General features: G+C 35.1%; 3 protein-coding genes across 4 annotated transcripts; 1 reads left to right on the top strand and 2 right to left on the bottom strand.

The window, feature by feature from the left end:
- Positions 1 to 2773: 2773 nt before the first annotated feature.
- LOC139859439 (2-alkenal reductase (NADP(+)-dependent)-like) lies at positions 2774 to 10814 on the bottom strand. Its single transcript, XM_071848231.1, has 6 exons — positions 10805 to 10814; positions 4881 to 5101; positions 4123 to 4303; positions 3836 to 4002; positions 3618 to 3700; positions 2774 to 3155 (listed from the first exon to the last, which is right to left on the bottom strand). The coding sequence occupies exons 1-6, from the start codon at positions 10812 to 10814 to the stop codon at positions 2774 to 2776; spliced, it is 1044 nt and encodes a 347-aa protein (XP_071704332.1).
- Positions 10815 to 14963: 4149 nt separating this feature from the next.
- Positions 14964 to 16899, top strand: LOC139858816 (uncharacterized). Its single transcript, XM_071847658.1, has 3 exons — positions 14964 to 15144; positions 15934 to 16081; positions 16636 to 16899. Exons 1-3 carry the CDS (start codon positions 15090 to 15092, stop codon positions 16712 to 16714), a joined length of 282 nt encoding a protein of 93 aa, XP_071703759.1. The 5' UTR covers positions 14964 to 15089; the 3' UTR covers positions 16715 to 16899.
- Positions 16900 to 18966: 2067 nt separating this feature from the next.
- On the bottom strand, positions 18967 to 23579 carry LOC139857022 (T-complex protein 1 subunit zeta 1-like). Of its 2 annotated transcripts, XM_071845730.1 has the most exons (16): positions 23449 to 23579; positions 23231 to 23372; positions 23063 to 23126; positions 22509 to 22644; positions 22224 to 22375; positions 22080 to 22127; positions 21900 to 21992; positions 21707 to 21813; positions 21524 to 21638; positions 21339 to 21425; positions 20496 to 20700; positions 20308 to 20402; positions 20056 to 20124; positions 19861 to 19968; positions 19649 to 19767; positions 18967 to 19376 (listed from the first exon to the last, which is right to left on the bottom strand). In XM_071845730.1, exons 2-16 carry the CDS (start codon positions 23362 to 23364, stop codon positions 19301 to 19303), a joined length of 1608 nt encoding a protein of 535 aa, XP_071701831.1. In that variant the 5' UTR covers positions 23365 to 23372; positions 23449 to 23579; the 3' UTR covers positions 18967 to 19300. The 2 variants fall into 2 exon arrangements, with proteins under 2 accessions (XP_071701831.1, XP_071701832.1); XM_071845731.1 differs by lacking the exon at positions 21339 to 21425.
- Positions 23580 to 24232: the final 653 nt, after the last annotated feature.

Raw genomic sequence — 24232 nt, 5'->3', positions numbered from 1 at the left:
TATCCTAACTGTCCAATCCTTTATATGTTTAAATAAACAGTTCGGGTTCCATGGCCTTACCTAGCAGAGGTACAACTTACAACAACCGTTGTGCTTCAGCATGCACGTACGAAGTTTATATGCTTGGTGACTACACTATCATGGTCTAGGACCAACAATGTACTATGGGCCTAGTTAGATGTTTCACTACGAAAGAGTCCTCAGTCGGAATCCAAGGCTCGGTGGACTTACTACAAACGGTGTGCCTCGGTCAAACTTACATTGTATCCGATAGAGTTCTCTTACCAAGGGGTGACACATATAGTGTACTCTGATTCGGGGTTCGCGACTTCCCAATAACAGAGCCGGTAACTACGTTCTATTGTTTGGAAAAGCGATTGAGTTTAAAGCATCTCAACAACATACACAAACCATAATATTATTTTGGCATTATAACTGTACATCATAGCATACACTAAAGATAACTACTCGCTAATCATGGTAACAATATCATAAATCATAATAATGGAAGACATTATGTAAAGACAAAGGATAGAAGTACCAGTATATTAAACGAGTTCCGAATACAAAAGTGACAACTTCAAACTTCAGACCGCTCCTAATACAATCTTCGGCGTTCTTCTTCGGGTACTAGGTTTCCCGCACGGAGTCGAAGACCTTGAAAGTATGACTAATATTGTAGAAAGAGAGAGAGAGAGAAGTGAATTGAAGTGTGTGTAAAAATAGATGACAAATGCCCTTTAAATAGACTTGGATTTTGGCTGCATAAGGCTGGCAGGCTGTATAGTAAGCCGTATGGCCTGGCCGTTTGACAAGACAAGCCGTTTCCTTGGGCTGTTTGCATGGCAGGCCGTATGTGATGTGGCAGGCCGTATGCCCCCTGGTTTGCTGTTTTTCTTGGATCGTTTTGCTTGTTCTTGGGATCGTAACTTGGTTTCCGGGGTCGTAACTTGTCATTCACCGTTTTCGCTCAAGAATCTTCGTTTTAGCTCCAATCTCTTGATTCTTTTTGCATCGGCTTCATCATTACTTGATCTTCATTTTTAACCGACAAAGCGAGTATTTTGGCGATAAAGCTTGGAACTTTATTGTTTTTGGGCCTCAATACTGAGGTGAAAATGTGACTTTTTAGCCGATATCAGACGACTAGTGGGAGTTGTAGCGATGGTTGTGCGACATGTTTCTCTGATTTTTCACAGTTTTAGTGCGTGGATTCCAGCTAGATATTCAGGTACTTATTTTACTCTCCAATGGCAAAGTAATTTACAACTGATAGGGTGGTACGAAACAGATTCTTCTCGGGTAGCCGCGGTTTATTATCTTACTCATACAGTGGGAGCATGCTTGAGGTTGAGAATTTGGGTTCGTGAAATTCATAGCGCTATGAGGAAAGATCAGTGTATCAGCGTGAAAGTGAAAAGTTGAAAGTGTAGATTTTAAGTCTGTGACTGCGTTCTCACTGAAGCCTTGATGAATAGTCTACAAGGGCGTCTGTTAGATTTTCTGATTGTTGGAAAGGAAAATCAGTGATAGACGGAAATTCTATATGAGGGTGATCATTGACATGTCGATGACAGGGTTGGGCGTGTCTAGAGTGATGAGTTGAGGCGATTTTGTCTCCTGTTTTTTTTTTAAATCATGTGTTTTAAGTCTCGCACACTTCAATGGTGGCGCAGAAATCGAGATATGACCCAAGCTAGCAACAAAGATTAGATTATTACTCAGGTACTTGAGTGTCGAAAGTCTTCCTTCCCATGGCGTGGAAGTGCAGCGTGTTCCGAGTGTTTTTTCTGCGGTGTTCAAATGGAGTTCCATAATCGGGTAATCTAGAGTTGTTGTGGGTATTTAACACAGTTGACAGGTAAAGTTGATTACGTTTTGGCGAGTGTAGTTGAAGTGCTCTTTATCGAAAGCTGCCAGCTCGAGTAGTTGGAATGTGCGTGTCCCAAGAAGCTTTCTTGGCGGTATAGATGGGTAGGTTCAATGAAGTCGAGTATCGAGACAGGTGATCTGGTCCGTATGGGTTGATAAAATGGGTTGTGTTTAGATCATCCTTCAAGTGGGAGATTGTTGGATGTGTGAAGGATATCAAAACAACAAGAAAAAGTGCGTTTTAGTGTTAAGGCGCGTCAAGGCTCAACACATGGATGAGGTTCGAAAGTTGTATAGAAAGGCTGTTCTGAAATCATGTCTTAAGCCACAGCGCGGCTCCTCCAGCCACGACGCGGCTTAAGCCTATCTGTGAGCCTGACGAGAAAAAACGCATTTTCTTGCTCTTTAAGTCGTTTCCTTGTTATTTTGTGCCTATATAAACACCCTAATGTAACCTGTAAAAGTGTGCACGAAAATAATAAGAAACATTCTTTGGTTTGTGCCCGTGGAGTAAACCCTTCTTCGTGTTTGGAGTTGGGATATAACCACGTTAAATATCCGTGTCGTTTATGCTTTTATTTATCGTATCGCTTATTCGTTTGTTGTATGCGAGTTGAGTTATGTGATTGTTGTAAATCACATTTTTTGTTAGGGTCCACTACCGAATTCCTAACATTTTCCTTGTTGAATTAGAGGCAAAATGGTGTACAAAAACTTAGAAAAGCATAATATGAAATATTGAACTTGTGCATCATAGTTTCTTAGTAATATTTCTAACAATAATATTGTCAAAATTAAAACAACTTTAATTAGTGTCATGATCACACTTAGTTGACATATGCACTTTCAAATCTTTATTCTCAATGAAGTAGTGTAGATTATTGGATATACTAAACACCACTTAGTTGTCACGAGCTATGAGAACCACTTGTTTTCCGACATTTTTGCCTGAAAACAAGCCAACGAGTGCAGCTGGAGCATTTTCGATGCCTTCTACAGTGTCCTCCACATATGTTATCTTACCTTGTTGAATTAGAGGCAACATAGTAGCCAAGAACTCGGGATACAAATGATAATAATCGGTAACCAAAAACCCTTCCATTCGGATACATTTTAAGATAAGGTAGATTAAGTTTTGTATACCGTCGTATGGATTAAGGTTGTATTGTGACACCATACCACAAACAGCAATGCGACCGTGAACACTCATGTTGTATAATACCGCATCGAGCATCTTTCCCCCAACGTTTTCAAAGTAAATATCAATGCTATCTGGAAAATACCTGAAACATAAAAAAAAAAACATAATAAAAACGAGCACATTGTGCCTAATGGTTTGGAAGGACGACTTGCGAAAAGGCTCGAAAACTTAACGGGGTTGGCGTGACCACTTCAAAGTAAAATACCAAGCTTTAATCGGTTGAACCACCCAAAGCCTTAGAAGTACACATCATTTGATTTTCTAAATTAAATTAAACTCCCTTCGTCTCAATTTCATTATTTAGAGAGAAAAAAAAATACGAAATTTAAGATATATCATTATTACACTGACTCTTTGTTAATTTTGCTATTTTACCTTTTACTTTTTAGCTATATTTTATTTTATATACATACATAAAGGGATTTGTTATTCGTATCTAATAATGTGGAACAACTCAAAAAAAAAAAAAATATCAGATAGTCACGGAAGTAGTATACTGTTAGTATACAATAAATTTGGAACAATAAAATAGTTAGAATAGGACCTTTTTAAAGCCGCATCAAGGTCTGGCTCTTCTTTGTAGTTAAATGCCTCATCAAACCCGATTTTGTTCTTAAGTAGATCAACCTGCACAAAGTAAACAAATTATACTAAACGGTATAACACAACTAGGAAGGCTGAAATGAAAATAAACTTTCTACAACATTTTAACCGTATTTAAGGGCATTAGTGACAGGCTGATTTGGTTAATTCAGTTTTTACCTTTTCGTTAGAACCAGCACTTCCAACAACATAACAACCAAATAGTTTTGCTAATTGGCCAACAATTTGACCAACAGCTCCAGATGCTGCTGATACAAACACCTTATCTCCTTTCTTTGGCTTACAAATCTCATAAAAACCAGCATAAGCAGTCATCCCAGGCATACCTATTTAAACCGTTTCAAGATTCATGTAACATATAATTATTAGATAATAAGTTATGTTATTTGGCCTAAGTCCGATTGTGGTCCGCGTAATATTCATAATTATTAATCAAATTATTATACCAAGGATTCCCGTATAGTAAGAAAGAGGAACATTCGTATCTTGAATCTTTATTAACGACTTAGTTGGATTTGTGATCAAGCTATATTCTTCCCAGTTAGTTAATCCCCATATCAAGTCACCTTTCTTGAAGTCAGGATGAGTTGTTTCTATAACTTTCACGACTCCATAGCCGGACATAACCTGTTGAACATAATTAATTACACTATAATATAACAAGTACTTAATTAATTATAATATAATGTATCGAAATCTAAATGCAAAGATTGATATGAAAAACAGATTTAAAGTACGTTGCTAACATGTAATATAAGATAGGTACACAAAAAGGAACAATTTCAAAATGGATGTGAACGTAGCCGAAGCTAAATTTAAAGATCGACGCCACATATCTTAATTATAGCGACAGTGGCGGAAGCAGAATTTTTTTTCGCCGGGGAAGCAATTTATTTTAAAAACGTAGCAACTTTTTTTGGGCAAAATATGGAGGTTTTGGGACAAAATATGGAAGTTTTTGGGCAAAATTTGAGGGTTATGAGGTAAAATATGAAGGTCTTGGGGCAAAATATGGAGGTTTTAGGACAAAATATGGAGGTTTTGGAACAAAATATGGAGATTTTGGGGGGAAAAAAAAATTCTACTGGGGCCAAAATAAAAAAATCCAAAATTTTTGCACTAAATGCAAATCCACTGGGGGCGGCTGCCCCCTGTGTCCCTTCTTATTTTCGTCCCTGATAGCGAGTGATGGATTTGTGCATACCCGACCAGGAATGAATGAGGTGGTGTAAATTTGTTCCAATGTGCGGTTCATGCGACCTCTCATATAAGGGTCGCATGAAAGATAAAGATTCTTTGTTAAAATTTGGTCAACAATGTTGTCGGGTATCTCTAGACATATGGTGGTATCAGAAGTTACCACCATGTCGGATACTTTGGGGTACCCTTGGATGTAGTCTTTGAACATAACCCGAGTGTTTTTCACTACCACCTTCGAACACTCATTAGCAACCTCTTCCATTTTATTGTCTAATGTGGTTGGCTTGCTCTTTTTCTATAAAGAAGGTTGGTAATGTGTATACGTATACATAAATATGAAGGTTTTGGTCTAACAAGAATTAAGATACAAATCTCCAAGGAGTTAAGAGTCAAACAAGAACTATAATTACCAATAAGCAACCAAAACAAAAGCCAAATCTCCGTTATACATATCGAAACATCAACTACACAATGACTTATTATCAAGAACTCAACTACACAAGAGTTGTATCCTTATTATCTTTATACAATGACTTGCCATAATTTGATTGGTTGCTACTAGGCGGGACCTGAACTCCTTTGATCATATCCTACTCTTATATCATGAATGATGGAAAATCGTGTGTACTTTTAATAATTCAGATTAACGCAGCGGATAATAAAATAATAATCTTTTATTATTTTATGAACAAAAATTACAAGAATAAATAACCAATTATTTAAAAACATGCACACGATTAATTTATTCTCATGGATCTAGTTACACCAATAATAATTGTCAAGAATATAAAAATTACAAAGTGGAGTTAACGGTATACCTTTCTTGAAGAACCTGATGAACGGAGAGAAACCTACGATCAAAGGATATGACCGTCTCTTAGGATAGTCCACTACACTTTCAGACAACGCCAATGGATGCTAGTCCAACCCAAGAAATTTATTAATATAATCAAATTATATTAATAGAATAAATAAAACTCCGTATGAATATGACTCGAACTTTACGAAAAATTGAAAAGAAACAAATTGCTTCCTTTTGTCTTGTACGGCATCTACCAAAAAGATGTGAAGCCTTTTTATTTTTTGAGTTAAAATCGTCTCTCTCTTTTTCAAAGTAATACAACATGTATATATATAATATATGGGGTAAAAGATATGTCGGCCAAGCAAAAACGTATCAACAATGTAGATAAACACGGTGAGAATATTATCCTTTTTTATTCTATACGTAAAGTCAAAATAACTTTTATAAACCGACATCGAAGTAAAATACGGAGTGCAATTTTATTACCTTGTCCAACAAGAATTATTTATCATTTAATTAATTAGTAAATTTCAAATTAATTATTCTAGTTTATTTCGTTACTTGGGTTAATATATATACATCATATATATATATTTCATTTGAGTCTTGGTGTATATATGTGTGACCCCGAAGGCTCAAATGAACTTAGCCATATAGTTATGTTGTACCTTGCACATTAATCCTACAGACTCCCACTTGTGCATGGCACAACACCAAGTAACTATACAAACAATGGATACCGTCTAGCAACAGGCCATTGTCCCTAAATTCACGTGAGGGTAGTTTCTCGGAACTGCTTATGGTAAGTGTTAAATGTCATTCGTCTTTTTGTTTCAGATACTTTAGTTAAACTTGAGATATGGATCATCAGTCATTCTCATTTGTTTAACAATTTTATTTCTCGATCTTAGAACTGAATTAGATCACCAGACTAAATAAGTATCATCTTAATTACATCTGGGTGCGGCCACACAAATATCTTATTCATTCATCGAGGAGCTCAAAAGTATCCAACTCCAAACATTTCAGAGGAACAAATCATATATTGCATACACGTGTTTCTCACGAGCTTTACATTATACCCAATAATGGCCTTTATTACAGCCTTATTCAGGACAGCGTTTAACCATATCAAAGTACAATGTTCCACACATCAAAACTGGCGTGCATCTCAAGTCTAAGGACATAAAGACATAATCACTAAAAGATTCACTACTGACAACGATCCATGTAGTGACATCTCGGATGGGTCATTCCAATATTCATCATCAATGAATACATATGAATTTGGTCTCTACAAGTTAACTATTTATCATCAATAAATATAACCAGACATTCATATTAATCTTAATTCATATTATTCCCATAACATTACCGATTATGGAGATTTTGAATAATCAACAACTATTCATGGATTAAACATGCTAATATAGAACACAGTGATATAAATGAAAACGATCATACCAACTATATATCAATTCATTAAGATAAAACTGTTTAATGTTCCAAAAATATCCAAATACTAAATTACAAATTAAAAAGATCAGCAGCATAACGAAGTCCAATACTACTAGCATGATCATCATGCTTGTTATGTGTCATGGGCTTCGTGAACGGGTAAGCCACGTTATCATCTGTATGAACCTTAAGAATACTAATATCATTCCTCTCAACGACTTCTTGAATGTAGTCAAATTTTCGAAGAATGTGTCTGCTACCCTTACGTACACGTGATTCTTTCGCAAGTATAATAGCACTTGAATTATCACAGTATATTTCCATAGGGGATTCAATGCTGGAAACTACTCCGAGTTCAGCAATAAACTTCCGAATCCAAACAACTTGCTGTGCAGCTTCTGAGGCAGCAATGTATTCTGCTTCCGTTGTAGACTGTGCAACTGTACTCTGCTTCGAGCTCTTCCAATCAACTGCTCTGCCATTCATGACAAAGCATCCTGACTGGGATCGAGAATCATCTTGAGCAGTTTGAAAACTAGCATCTGTATAGCACTTAATACTCTGCTCTTCTTTCAAACCACCGTAAACCAAGAACATATCTTTAGTTCTCCGCAAATACTTAAGAATGTTCTTAACAGCCATCCAATGTTCTTCACCTGGATTCTGTTGATAACGACTCGTCAAACTTAAAGCTAACGAGACATCAGGTCTAGTACATAACATGGCATACATGATGGATCCAATAGCCGAAGCATACGGGATACCTTTCATACGTCTTATCTCATCAGGTGTGATAGGACTTTGAGACTTGCTCAAGATTACACCCTTTTGCACGGGCAATGCTCTACGCTTAGAGTTCTGCATGCTAAATCTACGCAAGATTTTATCAATGTATGTACTTTGACTCAAACCAATAAGCCTTTTTGATCTATTTCTATAGATCCCGATTCCAAGAATATATTTAGCTTCTCCAAGATCCTTCATAGAAAAACATTTACTAAGCCAAGACTTGACATCTTGCAAAGTTGGAATGTCATTTCCAATAAGTAGTATGTCATCAACATACAAGATCAAGAAGACTACTTTACTCCCACTAGCTCTAATGTAAACACAGGGCTCATCTCCGTTTTGAGAAAAACCAAACTCTTTAATTTTCTCATCAAACTTGAGATTCCAGGTCCTGGATGCTTGCTTCAATCCATAAATAGATTTTAGAAGCTTGCATACTTTATTAGGATGCTTAGGATTCACAAACCCTTCCGGCTGAACCATATATACGTCCTCGCTTAGGTCGCCATTTAGGAAAATGGTTTTGACATCCATTTGCCATATTTCATAATCATGAAAAGCAGCTATGGCAATAAGTATCCTAATTGATTTAATGCTCGCGACTGGTAAAAAAGTTTCCTCATAATCAATTCCTTGAGTTTGAATATAACCTTTTGCTACCAACCGAGCCTTAAAAGTGTTTACATTACCGTCCATGTCAGCCTTCTTCTCGAAGAACCATTTACACCCCACTGTCCTGCAATTGGGTGGAAGATCAATCAAGTCCCATACTTGATTATCTTTCATGGACTGCATCTCTGCCTTCATAGCATCTTGCCATTTTTCAGATTCTGGATCTGATATGGCCTCACCGTAGCTAGAGGATTTATCATAATCCCCTAGATGAGGTTCATCTGAATTAATCAGAAGATTTAGCCTCTCTGGTCAATGAGGAGTTCTACTAGATCTACGAATTACAGGTGCAACACGTTCTGGCTCACCAACAGTGTGTTCAGCTTCAACGTGCGGTTGACTAGTGCCTTCAGAAGGTATGTCACTTTGTGATTCTTGAATTTCTTCAAAATCTACTTTACTCCCACTGACTTCTTGTAAGAGAAGATCTCTTTCAAAGAATTCATCAAACCGAGCAGTAAACACTTTGTTTTCAACTTGGTAGTAAAAGTAGTAATCCATTGTTTCCTTTGGGTATCCTACAAAGTGACATTTGATACCTCTGGGTTCTAACTTGTTTGAAGTGTCACGTTTCACATACGCTTCACAACCCCAGACTTTCAAATAAGACAACTTGGGACTCTTCCCATGTCATAGCTCATATGGTGTCTTTTCTACCTTCTTGGTTGGAACCATGTTGAGTATGCGTGCATCAGACTCTAATGCATAACCCCAAAAAGACATTGGTAGAGTAGTTAGACTCATCATAGATCGAACCATATCAAGTAAAGTTCGATTCCTCCATTCAGACACACCATTGTGTTGTGGTGTGTAAGGTGGAGTGAACTGTGAGATGATTCCACAATTCTTCAGGTGGTCCAAAAACTCTTGACTCATGTATTCCCCTCCTTGATCAGAGCGAAGGGCTTTAATGGTCTTTTCAAGTTGATTTTCTACTTCATTTTGGAAGATTTTGAACGTTTCAAAAACTTCATGTTTATGTTTCAGCAAGTAAACATAACCATATCTACTATAATCATCAGTAAATGTAACGAAGTATGATTCACCATGTCTAGACATAGTTCTAAAAGGGCTACATACATCAGTATGTATTAGTCCTAAAAGATCTTTAGCTCTTTCACCTAAACCGGAGAAAGGAGCCTTTGTCATCTTTCCACATAAACATGACTTGCACACATCAAATGACTCAGAGCCAGTTGATTCCAAAAGCCCATCAGATTGGAGTTTTGAAATGCGTTGTTTGTTTATATGACCAAGACGACAATGCCATAGATAGGTATTATTCAAGTCTTGCTTGATTCGTTTGGCAGTACAGGTATATACAGAATTATTATTTGAAATCACATCATGCATATCAATTTCAAAAATACCATCACGTGGATAAACATTAAAATAAAAGATATTATCCTTAGAAACTGAAATACCAAAGTGCGTAAATGTAAGTTCAAAACCAACATCTTTCAAAAGAGAAACTGAAACTACGTTGCTCGTAATACTAGGAGCATAATGACATTGTTCCAACAAAATAATAAGACCACTGGGTAGAGTAAGCTCATAAGTTCCAATAGCTTCAACAGCTGCTCAATACCCATTGCCCACTCTTAAATCCAGTGTGCCTTTCTTCAGTCTCTTACTTCTTCTCATTCCCTGCATATTGTTACAGATGTGAGTACCACAACCAGTATCAAAAATCCAGGAATCACTAGAAAAAGTATATAACTGTATATGAAATATACCTGATTTGCTGGCTTCGCCAGCTTTGCCTTTTCTCAACTCAGATAGGTAGGAGGGATAGTTCCTCCTCCAGTGGTCAACTTTTCCACAGTGGAAACATTCGGCGTCTTTCGCTGGGTTTTCTTTCTTGGGAGGTGGTGGAATCTTCTTCTTAGCAATTGACTTTCCTTTTCCTTTTCCCCAAGTTTTCGACTTATTCTTTTTCACCTTACCATCCCTAATCATCAGGACACCCGGATTGGAATTCTTAGATGGAATATTCTGTTCAACAGTTTTGAGCATCGAGTGCACCTCTGCCAGAGATTTCTCCCAACCTTGCATATTGTAATTCATCACAAATTGGTGATACAATTTTGGTAGTGAAGCCAAAACCGTGTTCACAGTCAAGTTAGGCGGCAAGGTAGTTCCAAGTTTTTCCAATCGGTCAATGTAGCTTTTCATTTTCAAGACATGAGAGCTCACTGATTGACCCTCCTCCATTTTGCATGTTTGAAGAAGCTTATAAGTTTCATATAACTCTTGACTAGCTTGTTTCTGAAACATATTTTTCAGCTCAGTCATCATATCATATGCTGTACGATCTTCCATTTCCTTTTGGAGGTCAGAAGTCATACTAGCAAGCATGATTAAAGCTATCTTCTCTTGCTCATCAAACAACTTCTGATAAGCATTCTTTTGAGCAGCAGTAGCTGTCTCAGGAGGAGCTTCGGGTAAGGGTTCTTCAATTTTGTTCAACTTCCCTTCATATTTGAGAACGATTCTCAAGTTGCGGTACCAGTCTAGAAAGTTTGAACCATTGAGTTTCTCCTTCTCCAACAAAGAACGGAGAGTGTTTTGGTTTACGTTTTGATTGTTTGACATCTACAAAAGAACAAGATTCAATTTAGTATTTTCGATATAAAACTTTAATAAATTAACTACCCAAGTTTTTATATATTTTAAAAACAATTAATTTACGAAAGCCTAAGATCCACATAGAGATTCCATAGCCACATCTGTTGATCAGCTAGCAGTTATGGAGTCTATTGGTAGGTAGCGGGTACCAATTGCATTACAAGTGCAACTCTTAGATCTTTATGGGACCTTGAGATATGTGTAGTCCAACAAATCACTATTATCTACTGGCATGTTTGTTCCATCCTTGCCTCGAACTCAGGTCTCACCGTGAATACGATTAAGTCGTCCAATTTGAAAACAGTGAAAATTCAGCCTAGTCTCACTCGTAACTGAAAACCCACCTCGTGGCTATAATTCGATTAGGTCTCACCGTAATCAAAAAATAACGAGGAGTGTTTGCAAGCTCATTGGATGGCAAGACTTAAATTTGACGGGTATATTGAAAAGTTTGTGTTAACGAATAATGCATGCACACAAGATTCGTTACACTAATTGTTAAAATAATTTAACCAATTATATATGTCGATCGTGTTTGTGTGTCTAGTTTGTTATTTTATTTTATATATAAAAATTAACAAATACACAAACGTGTATCGTTTTAAAACAATTTTAAAAGATGTCACCCATATATATTATTTGAGTTTCAAAAAACACTTAACTTTAAACTCGTTAGAGTTTAACATTTTTAAAATCGTCAATTTTAATCTTTGAAACTCGTTACCGATTTTATTTGATGTTTTCATCAAAAACAATTTGCATATATTATAATCAGCAATTAAATATAAAATGCAATAAATAAAACACAACCATGCATCACACACATACATAGCCTAGCCCAAAATATCCTATGCTTGATCCCATGAACCGTCATGGGATCAAGAGGTCAAACTAAGGACAAACCATAGCTCCCACTTGATTCAAGATCCAAGTGAAAACTTTCCGAACACCATCGTTGTTAAGTTGACCTGTTCGCCATCTTCTAAGTCAAGCTCCAAGTTGCATCTTTATCTTCAATCTCCATCTTATTACATTTATTCAAAATTGAAAATACGACTAGTCTAGTACATTTACAAATTGAAATAAACCTAAATACAATACTATGAAATTGAAAATAAACAAAATACAACTTTGGCTTCTATGGCCTCCAATTAAATCAAAAACAACATGGCATAAAATTGCCGTAACCAACAATCACAACAATCACACACTGGTCGGGGCATTATGGGCTATGTATGCAATCACAATTTAATAACAACATTATTAAACCTATATATGGCTTGTCCATGGTTACAATGCATGTGTATAACCATGGAATAAAATAAATATTAAATAATCAACAATTATCCAAGCCATAACTTTCTAAATTTAAAATTTAAATAGTGAATTTCTTCAGATCTTATTTGTGCGTCATGAGGTAATCAACAAAGTTGACTTTCAAAACCATAAGGGTTTTGACTTTTACTAATTCACCACAAAGCTAGATCTAAGAAAATCACGCGACAATTAAGACGGTGTAAAAGCGGCTCTTGATACCACTGATGGAAAATCGTGTGTACTTTTAACAATTCAGATTAACGCAGCGGATAATAAAATAATAATCTTTTATTATTTTATGAACAAAAATTACAAGATTAAATAACCAATTATTTAAAAACATGCACACGAATTATTCCCATGGATCCAGTTACACCAATAATAATTGTCAAGAATATAAAAATTACAAAGTGGAGTTAACGGTATACCTTTCTTGAAGAACCTGATGAACGGAGAGAAACCTACGATCAAAGGATATGACCGTCTCTTAGGATAGTCCACTACACTTTCAAACAACGCCAATGGATGCTAGTCCAACCCAAGAAACTTATTAATATAATCAAATTATATTAATAGAATAAATAAAACTCCGTATGAATATGACTCGAACTTTACGAAAAATTGAAAAGAAACAAATTGCTTCCTTTTGTCTTGTACGGCATCTACCAAAAAGATGTGAAGCCTTTTTATTTTTTGAGTTAAAATCGTCTCTCTCTTTTTCAAAGTAATACAACATGTATATATATAATATATGGGGTAAAAGATATGTCGGCCAAGCAAAAACGTATCAACAATGTAGATAAAAAACACGGTGAGAATATTATCCTTTTTTATTCTATACGTAAAGTCAAAATAACTTTTATAAACCGACATCGAAGTAAAATACGGAGTGCAATTTTATTACCTTGTCCAACAAGAATTATTTATCATTTAATTAATTAGTAAATTTCAAATTAATTATTCTAGTTTATTTCGTTACTTGGGTTAATATATATACATCATATATATATTTCATTTGACGTCTTGGTGTATATATGTGTGACTCCGAAGGCTCAAATGAACTTAGCCATATAGTTATGTTGTACCTTGCACATTAATCCTACAATGAAGATATATACACAACCGATTACTTTAAATATTATGTACTACGTACTTATTTAATTCAATCCATTACGTAATTTAAGAGAGGAATATAAATTTACTTAATTGCCCCGCGCATTCACATGTACTTAGCACAATATAACTGACGTTAGATATAGGACCAACGTCGTGTGCATTCTAAAAATCGGTATAATTACAAAGAAAAGGACTGTCGTTAAATTTTGGGTAAACCAAATGGACTTATTGTATAATATACCCGAAACTCTTGTTTTGAAAAAATAAAATGGACAATGAAAGAGAGAAAAATTGATGGCAAGAATATTAATATTAAATGACGTACATATAATTTCGAGTTGAAAGAAAAATATCCAAAAATAACCGTCTTATAATTGTATCATTTACCTTGTTAAACGTATGAGTGAAAACATTATGCACTCGGTCGCTTTTTGCCTTGTTTGCAAGAACATAATCAAGTCGTAGCATTTTGACCCTATACGGGATATAACTCTTTTAATTCATGAGAAGTGCTTTACTAGCGATTTCCTTGTTCTAGTGCAAAACGCAATAAGAAGTTGTGTGAATCTTGAGAGAATATGAAAGCACATAGTGGTGTGGCAACACACGTTTATGCTGTTAAACATTAACAAAAACTTTATGCACTCCGTATGCTCTTGTGTGCAAATCTTTAAACTTTAAAGGACTCACTATGGATGTTTTTTAGTAAACACAACACTCAAAAACGCTAAATATTTACCTTGTTAATCGTTTAAAAAAAAAAAACATAACAAGGCGTTTTCCTCAAAAGAAATAAAGGAACCAAAGAAATACAAACCAGACAAAAAACGAACAAAAAAAAAACGGCTAAATTAATGTCCTAAGAAGCTTAACACACACTAAAACTACAAACAACATCAAACACAAAACTAGCGAGAAGCTCGAAACCACCACGCCAAAGAGACTAAATAACAGTATCCTCGTCTTCAATCTCTTTCATACAAGCGCCAAACTCAAATGCTAATGATGCTTGATCTTAAATTCCTCTTATTCTTCATATTAATGAGATTACTTTCAATGCTAGCAAATCTAATCGGAACACCGTCAATAGAAGAAGACGTGCAAGAGTTCGCGTCTCAACTGTCCCCCAATCAACAATCTCAACTTACTCATTTTTTAAACAAAAAGACACAAAGGTCAGCGGATTCTTAGACAAATGTGAACAATTGTTGAAATAACATTTTGAAGGGTCAATTATGAACTTTTGGACTAGTTAGGGGATTTGAGTTTTATACTCTTTGCCCATTGCCCCATAAAAAGATCCGAAATTTAGACCCGACTTGATACGAAAGAATAACCTAGTGCAGAGCAGCGTGTTGCTGATCAAGAACCGAAGTATTTTAAGCAAAATCGATATCGATATTTGTAATATTATTTTCAAACAAAAAAATGAGTTATGTCGAAAAAGCAAGAGAAAACCACGTTAAGAAGAAGGTTGAAGAAGGTATAAACCCTAAATCCCCAATTCAATTTTGTTTTCTAGGTTTTATCTCAGAGTATTCTGATACGGAGTATATCTTTATTATGATCAAATATAGCAGCAATGCTGTTTTTTAATAACCCTTGAGTCATAAATCCACCAGCTTTTCACTACAGGGTTCAAAAATCCAAATTGCAGTAATGTAATCAATCATTTCTACTTATAAATAAAAGCCTATGCTGGAAACTGATGATTACACAGGTCTATATCAATATGTGTAACAACAATATGATCTTAACCATTAAACCAATTTTGTTTCTACAAGTTATCATGTATGCTTTTGATTTATGCTGAGTATGATATATGATATTTGTTGAATTCAATCATTTTCAATTATAATTTTGCCGGTTTAGGCTATGTTCCATTTTGAAGTGATCAAATGGGCAAAGTTAAAAAGTTAGGTAACATGAACATGTGCCAAATGTATCGAACACGTTGATGGTCACCCAAAATGTATTCTTCATGTGTATTCTAATAACTTTTTAACATGCTATCGTTTAAATGATGTTATCTCTAGTTTGTGTAATGTATTTGAAGTATGCATCGACCTTATTTTGATATCATCTAAACAAATATGAATTTGTTCCGATTTCAAAAAGTGTTACGGAGTATTACCAAACTTTCAACAAAATTCAAGTGTTGTGAATGAATCTTTTACCATTGTTTATTCCAATATATTTCATATCCCAATTTGATCCAAGTTTTCTCTCTATAATTTTATCCAATTTATGATTTTTCAATCACCGAGTGTAGCTTTAAGAAGCAAAATGAAGGCAAAGGCACTGAAAGAATGCGACTATTACACTTCAAAGTATGCAGAGTGCGCTTCAGGGAGAACGTTTTCAGTTGTTTGGAAATGTCGTAAACAAGCTAAAGAACTAAATACTTGTCTTCATGACTAGTAAGTTCGTTATATTAAATCTTTTACCAAGCTGCTGCTGTTTTTTTTTTTTTTCATGTTTGTTGGAGGGTCCAGTGCCCATGAGTTGACCGTAGCATACCTGATTTCAGTTATAAGTTTTGACTCACTTACTTGACTCTTGATTACGATACATACATATATACATTCATCTTCCAAACTTAATGGTTTGTTTCTTATACGTTTACATACTCATGACTTGTAATAAGTAAACAATCGTCAATTTGAATTTATAAATGAACAACAATACTCAAAAGAAGAATGTAAACTTGATGATCCCAACTTGTATTAATCACCTTAATCAATGATTATATGGACGCATCAAATATTGGTTACTTGTTTCACATACATGTAACTCCCTAAGACTTGGTTATTATTCAGTTTTCAAGTTCAAATTTAAACTTAATGTTGAATACATTTTGTTTAATTAGCTTTAACTAGGTAAGGTTACCAACCGAATTATTATTTTTGTTTTGTTGGCTGATGGGCTTGATATGCAAATTAAATAATAATAGTAAGTGTTATTTTGGTTGCAGTACAAATGACAAAGTATTGGAAGAAATGAAGAAAGAGTACTCACTTCAAGAGGAATCCAAGAGACCCATCGGAGTCTAACTGTGTTGTTATCCCGTTTTAAGACATGTTATGGTCGTTTGGCCCGTTGTTTTTTTCCCCAAGTTCTGAAATCTTAATTAATAATTAGCCATTAGTCCCATAGGCATAAGTTTTATGTATACGTTTCGAGACACTTGGTCATGAAACCAAGATTCTATGAACCAAATATTATTGTCTTTGAATTATTTGGTGGTGTTGGTGATGTTATGAACTCGTATGTATTTGAATGAAAGTCCTATTGAAGCAAGAACTTAATTTGATGTGTTGATGTATGTGTAGTATATCTGAAATCTACTTAGTTTCTTGATATAATCATATCTGAGTAGCTAAATGATCTAAAACAACCTTTTTGTTGCATCTCACTACAATTTCCGTAGTAAGGAAAATCAAAATACAATGTTATAATTCGTGAAACCTTTGGTACGTTAGCTAGAAAGAGCTCGAAGATTATGATAAAAAGTTGGGAGGCATCGAAATTCAAAACTGAAAATTCAAAGTCGAATAAGTCTGATGCGTCCCACGTAAACATGGCTTAAACGGCGTCGAAATTCAAAACTGAAAACTCAAAGTTGAATAAATCTGATGTGTCCCACGTAAACATCGCGTAAAATAAAGAAAGCACATTGATACAGTCAACCCTTTATATCTATTGGGGAAGAGATGAGAAGAATCAAGTTAACCTTTACAATTTTCTTTTTTTTTGTTGCAAAAAAACAGGAATTAAAGTTAAAATAGATCCGAATATTTAGTTACAAGTGAGTCAGATCGATTGAAGGATCCTACGATCTTTGGTACAATTGATAACGTAGATTTTCTTATAACCAAATGCACCGAACCATTGCACAAAATCAATTGAAATACCAACAAACGCTGAAACAAACCAATTACACCCAATGAACATGTGAAAACTAAAACTCTATTATTCACATCCCTTCAAAACGACGTCCCCTCAACAACGAAACCCCAAAATTAATTGAAAAACGGTTAAAGCCAAGACGAATGGTCCACCACAAACTGCAACTAGAACTTGAATAAGGAATCACACAATCTACGTTCGCTGTCTCATCATGTTATCTAGCTTCTTGTTAGTTTTTATTTTTTATATAAAATCTTGCCTTTCAAAAAAAAAAAAAAAAAAAAAAAAAAAAAAAAGATTCCAGTTGGAATAACGAAAGCCGCCAACGGAAAAATAAAACCACACAAACAAGTGTCTAAACATCTTCGAACACTATTGAAACCCCTATGAACCTTCACCTAGTACAATACAGGGTCCCGCAACGATAGCCTGGTGGTTTGGGGAGATGTAACATAAAGCGGAGGTCATGGGTTCAATTCATGCCCCATGTTCCTTTAAGCATAGGTTACAGGGTTTTGCTCTCACATGTTGGCTGTGGGACCGATCGTTGTGGGGCTGCCAGAGGGTCGGTTTTATCCCCTTTTTCTAGTACAATACGTGGAGCAAGAGGGAGATCTGGACTGGGAGAAGAGTTGAGGAGGGCAGCTACACAAGGACACCCGCCGAAAATGGAACCATGGCTAGAAACGACATCTAGAGGTGATGAAAAAAACAGAGCCGAAACAAGTGTGAAGGATTTAGGGCAAACAACCACTGTTTAGCGAACAAGACATGCAACACCAGGTTGCCGGTTGAGTTCCGGCAGCACCCTAACTGGAAAATACAACGATTCACCCTAAACGGAATCACATCCCTAGATACCTACCCTAAATGAACATAAAGTCCAAAACAGAGAGAATGAGCAGTGATGAAGTAAAAGAAGAATCACCCTGAGCATTTCGCCGGAAAAAGGAGAAAACCAGCAAAAAAGCAAAAGATAGTCTCACTCCTCACTAAAGCCACCATAGACAACATAATATATACGAATCGAGTGTATTCGTCACACCAGGACTATGAAGATGATCAGAATAGGTTGCCAGAATTAGTGCAACTTTAAACCAGGTTGAAGACTTGAAGAGGGAGAACTGGAGGACAGAATGAGAAAAGGAAAATGAAAAAAGAAGAGAAAAATAGTGGGGCTTCGACTACTTCGGGGTTGGGATGCTCAATGAGAGAGGAACGAAGTAGTGGCTTTTTGTGAATTGATCACTGTTTTCTCACATCAACTTCTTAAAAAATAAAGTGACGTTGTCTAAAGACAAGCCGAGGAACATATATTCTGCAACAAAACCTTTTGTTATTTTGCTTGTGTAGTATGCACAACAGGTCAACAGTAACTGGAAATAAAAACCCCAAATACTTGGAAAATAGAAGTCATCAAGTTTTCTTAAAGACAAACTGACAACAATGTAAACCTAAAACTCACTTCGAGTGCATTGTGCTAATATAACTAGCAGCCTTGCGTTCTACCAAAGTGCTACTAACCGAAATAAAATGTTACTACGCAACATTTTATAAAAATCAGATGGTGTGAAAGCAACAAGATTAAACATATCAAATAAACAGCAGCTTAACATCAACATCTTAATCAAAAATTTTGCAATCCAGTTCAAGATGCTCACTTTACACATCACCCAAAAGACTGGTACCAATGACCTGCGAGTGTAAGGTGAAGAAAATAAACAAGAAGCTTAAGTCGGCTTTCTCATGTTGCGACCTGCACGAATCACTTCATCCACGAGTAGCAGCTGTGATGCAATTACGGGGCTGTAGAAAGAGCACAATTTCATTTTATATCAGCAAAAGAGCAATTGAAAAAATATTAGAAACATAATAACTCAAAATTGGGTTAGGTTTAATGTAACAGGTCAGATGAGTAAGGCTAGATTTTACTATTTACTATAAACAGAAACAAGTTGAAAGGCGTTGGAGAAGCAAATACAGTATAAAAGCCTTCTCAATCGATTTTTATAACAAAATACAGATTATTTTATACATATTAACACAATAATTGTCAAAAATAGTAGCTTTTTACATACCCTGAGTTTATGATTTGACGCTTGACAGCATAATTGTCAAAAATACCCTCCATTTGAGGATCAATTGGCTCCCCCGTGTGCTGATTCAAACCCACAATGTTACCCTTGTCATGCTCTCCCTGAACAACAAACAAATCACATTAAAGCAAAAAACCATATATCCAAAAAAGAAGGAAAACATGAAATAATAGACGAGTGTAAAAAAAGATTACAGTCAATGAAATTATGACGTCTTGGGTGTCTAGTCCAGAGTTTTCAGCAAGCGTTTTAGGCACGACAAGAAGAGCATCAGCAAAAGCTTGAATACCAAGCTGAGCACGCTGTTCATATATACAAGCACCAAAAGGGTAAGAAATGCATCACTTAACAGTATAACATGAATAATGTGAGTAAAATGACAAACTTACCCCTTTAACAGATTTTTTAATATCATTCATCAAGTGCTGTCGAGCAGCAACTTCAAAAGCCCCAGCACCCTGAAATATACATAATAATTAAAATATTATTTTCCAGAATTCCTTGTTTAATTATCAAGAAAATGCATTTATATCTTAATACATACAATAAAAAGATATGATGATTCCAATAATCAAAATCCAAGTTGCCTTCAAATTTGACAATTTCAACATATGTAGTGTGTTTAGTTGAAGAAAACTTACTAATACAACTGCTTCATCTTCTATAGTATTTTTGACAGATCGCAAGCCATCTCTAACAGCATCCTTAATTTGGGCGATTGTGTGGTCATTTGGTCCTTCAGTATGTACAAAGTAAAGATTAAGCACCGTTATAAAAGACAAAGCATAAACTTTATAGTAAACACAAAGTATATAAACTTATAAAATACCTTTTATTAGAATAGTACATGAGTGAGGATGCTTTACTTCTTCAACAAAGGTGTATTTTTCTTCACCAAGAACATGCTCGTAAACCAGTCCAGCCCATCCAAGGCAATCGGGAGTTAAGTCGTCCACAGAGTTGAGTGCTTCTCCACCACAAGCCAAAACCAAACGCTCCATATTTCTCCTTTTAGCTCTTCTAAGAGCAACAATCTAATACACTATTATGTCAGTAATTTTAAAAACATAATACTATATGCTATTTATATTTATCCTAAAAAAAGTGTCTACATTTAAACATATATTATAGGCATTATATATCAGGAGGCCACTCAAGTTTATTTTTTTGTGTTTTGAAGCTACCCATATTAAAAAATTAATTTTTTAGGCCACTCAAGTTTATTGTTTTGTGGCCACCCATATTAAAAAATTAATTTTTTTAGACCACTCAAGTTTATTGTTTTGTATTTTGAGGCCACCCATATTAAAAAAAATTAATTTTTTAGGCCACTCAAGTTTATCGTTTTGTGTTTGTAGGCCACTCATATTTGAAAATGAACTTGGGTGGCCCACAAAATCATTTTCAAATATGAGTGGCCTGCAAGCACAAAAAGATAAACTTTGGTGGCCTACAAAGACAAAACAATGAATTTGAGTGGCCTTCTCATGTATAATCCCTATATTGTATAGGAACTATTCTTTGAACTTCCCATATTACCCTTGTCAAAGGTGTCTTATACTATGTCAAATCTGCATTTAAATTAATTTTCTTAAATTGTGTGTTTTTAACTAGTGGGCGATTAGTTTTGGACATAGAGAGTAATGAATATAACAGATAAAGAGCAACTTACTCCTGCCCTCGCAAGAAGATCCAACGATGGAGGGTCAATTCCTTTCTGATTAATAATCACAAAGTTTTTATCAGTTCCATCACAGACCTGCATAACATCAATAACATCAAAAACAAAACTTTAGAGTATGCTAATAATGAAAAGTGGATAATACAAACATCTACGAACATCTATAGTTTAGATACCTTATTTTTCAGCTCAATAATTTTCCTCACTCTTTCATCAACAGAACGCCTTTCTGCAGCAACCATTGCTTCCCTTTGTTCAGCATTTGAATAGAAGAATCCAGCGTTTATTTCACTACAAAAGTAAGCAAAGTTTAGTATTATTAAAATTCCAGCTCAAAAAAATGAGCAAGTATATCTTACCTTTTCTCATATTCCAAAGATACATTCAAGGTCATAATGTAGCAATTCTCTGCTCGCCTCTTCATATCTGGATGCCTGGACCCATGGTCAAGAACAAGGCCCTCAACCTAAAAACATGTTAAATCAAACGTAACAGCTTATAAAACAAAATGACAACTATGAAAGCTATTGATGACAGCATAATTTAACATACCAGACGAGTATCTACATCAAATTTGTGGCGCATGTGCATAATCTCAACCATAAATAGATCAATAGGTTCTTCTGGCTTGCGAACACAGAGTACCTACACATAAATTTAAAAACTTTTCACCTGGAACTTAACGTAGAATGATGTTAATGTATTAATGTCAGACATATGTGAAATGCTTACTGCGTTAGCAACTATGTCAGTCAACTGATCAGCCAATGCTTCGTACAGCTGTCATTACAAACCAGAAAAAAGATTTATAATCATGACTAAGTAACCATCATGAAAAAGAACAAGAAGAAGACAAAATTGGGGTATTTTGTGAACCTTTGTTCTTAGTGTTGTCCTTGCAACCATCTTAAGTATCTCTTTGTCTGGCTCATCACCCATAACAACCGGAGTTTTAAATTTCTCCAGAAATTGCAGTGTTGCTCTTTTGGCAATTTCAAAACCATCCACCAAAACACGTGGATGCATTCCTACAACAGGGGTTAAAATGACAAATGAACTTGGTGTTTGATAAACATGATCAAAAAGTTAACAACTTTAGCCATTTTGAACCATACAAAAAATGAAATACCAGTACACAACCGATACTAAAAAATGTCTTACCTTCATCAATATAGCGCTCAGACTGTTTCATAAGCTCACCAATGAAGATGACTGTGGATGTTGTCCCATCTCCACTTATATCATCTTGTGCAACAGCCGTCCTCGCAATCATTATTGCAGTAGGATTTTGTATTTGCTGAAAACAGATAAATTTGATCAATTTGAGACTTATCATAAAAAAGATACAGTAATTAATTAGACCACAGTAAGCACATATCAGATCTGTACATATTGAACAATCTAAGGTTAAGGTGTTAGCTCCAGGAAGACTAACTATGCAAAGTAACTATAATACCAAAATCACACACATAAGCATATAAAGAAGAAACGTTCAATAATTTACAACTATGACCCCTTACTGACAAAATTATAATGCAGAGTTGATCCTAACACTCTCTTACTGGCTTTAAGTTGATAAAAAACTAAAGCTATCATTAAAAGGGTCATAAATATATCAATGTAAGTGATCAGTACTTCAGTAGCCTACAGCCCTAGACAGCATGTTGAAGATCACATTATACACGCAATTTGTAAAGTAAGAGTGTAGGACTAACCATCTCTTTTAATAGAGTGTTGCCATCCTTGGTCAATTTAATATCACCAGCTCCACCAACAAGCCTATATATAACAGATACGTAAACACAAACAACAACAAAATCCAAATCTATCAATAAATATAAATATATAAATAAATCGAAAAAACAAATGTAATAAAAACTAACATTTTAATAGTGCCTTTAGGGCCGAGATTGCTTTTGAGAACATCCTGTAAGCTTTTTGCAGCATTAATGTTCATATGAAGTGCAGCCGATTTGTTCAATACTTCCGCGTTAGGGTTTAATGTCCGAATCGACATCTTCGTTACTGAGATTTCGTCAACCAAAATTAGAATAAGAACAAAATTGAAGATTATGAAAATGAAGAGGATCTAGTTAGTTACCTGTGGTGTATTAGAGTGATGGCAGATCTTTTAGTGTAACGGAAATGCACGACGGTGATTGTAACGGCGGAGATCGGAGAAAATAATGAGAGTGTGCCGGAGTGGGAATTAAAATGAAAGCGTCAAGTTGGGGAATTAGGGTTTATTAGGGCTTTCTGGATATTTTCAGATTATATGTTGAGTAATTTACAACATTCATCCCTGGCGCATGAAAAATGTAGATAGTAGTCCATTCTTTAATTTCCGTTTAACAACATTTTTGCTTTCTTAACGAAATCATAACTATAACCAAATAACCAAAGTTGCAAAATTCGTTATTTGGGAATTAATTGGCTGGGATTTTAGGAGGAGTAATCGAAAATTCAATGATTGATTGGGGATTATTCGTATTGTACTTTTTACACATTTAAATAAAAAAATCAAAATTATATATGTAAATATATAAGGAAAACCATAAACATAAACTTTAACGTAATTGTCTAAGATCGTTCATTTTGTTCGAACCTCTAAAATTTTCATTTAAAATCATTATAAAATGTAAACTAATTTCGACTTTAACAAACTTTGATGAACAAATTCGATTTTCACCCATTAACCGACGATGACCGATTAATTAATCGGTTTTAAAAAATCGAACAGATTATTCTTAATAACTAGTAATCGGGGATTAACCTGGTTTTTACAACAGTGTGACTATAAATATTAACTTTGTAGAATACAACCAAACAATTCAACCATAATATAATTACACGCAGATAGTCCTTGTGATTTACCATGATATGTG

The sequence above is a fragment of the Rutidosis leptorrhynchoides genome, chromosome 7 (genome assembly GCF_046630445.1).
Source record: "Rutidosis leptorrhynchoides isolate AG116_Rl617_1_P2 chromosome 7, CSIRO_AGI_Rlap_v1, whole genome shotgun sequence".
NCBI classification, from domain to species: domain Eukaryota; kingdom Viridiplantae; phylum Streptophyta; class Magnoliopsida; order Asterales; family Asteraceae; genus Rutidosis; species Rutidosis leptorrhynchoides.
Note: the sequence above shows the minus strand (reverse complement) of the source record. Positions and strands in the feature narration are given on the sequence as shown.

What these genes read in the sequence shown, in the direction of transcription:
- LOC139859439 (XM_071848231.1), bottom strand. An exon ending in GTGCTGGTTCTAACGAAAAG is followed by an intron (nt 3,701 to 3,835) that starts GTAAAAACTGAA and finishes TACTTTGTGCAG; the next exon opens with GTTGATCTACTTAAGAACAA. An exon ending in CTTGATGCGGCTTTAAAAAG is followed by an intron (nt 3,156 to 3,617) that starts GTCCTATTCTAA and finishes TTTATGTTTCAG; the next exon opens with GTATTTTCCAGATAGCATTG.
- LOC139858816 (XM_071847658.1), top strand. Translation starts at nt 15,090, where the DNA reads ATGAGTTATGTCGAAAAAGCAAGAGAAAACCACGTTAAGAAGAAGGTT. An exon ending in TAAGAAGAAGGTTGAAGAAG is followed by an intron (nt 15,145 to 15,933) that starts GTATAAACCCTA and finishes CACCGAGTGTAG; the next exon opens with CTTTAAGAAGCAAAATGAAG. An exon ending in AATACTTGTCTTCATGACTA is followed by an intron (nt 16,082 to 16,635) that starts GTAAGTTCGTTA and finishes TTTTGGTTGCAG; the next exon opens with TACAAATGACAAAGTATTGG.
- LOC139857022 (XM_071845730.1), bottom strand. Translation starts at nt 23,364, where the DNA reads ATGTCGATTCGGACATTAAACCCTAACGCGGAAGTATTGAACAAATCG. An exon ending in GGACAACACTAAGAACAAAG is followed by an intron (nt 22,128 to 22,223) that starts GTTCACAAAATA and finishes TTGTAATGACAG; the next exon opens with CTGTACGAAGCATTGGCTGA. An exon ending in ACGTCATAATTTCATTGACT is followed by an intron (nt 19,768 to 19,860) that starts GTAATCTTTTTT and finishes TTTGTTGTTCAG; the next exon opens with GGAGAGCATGACAAGGGTAA.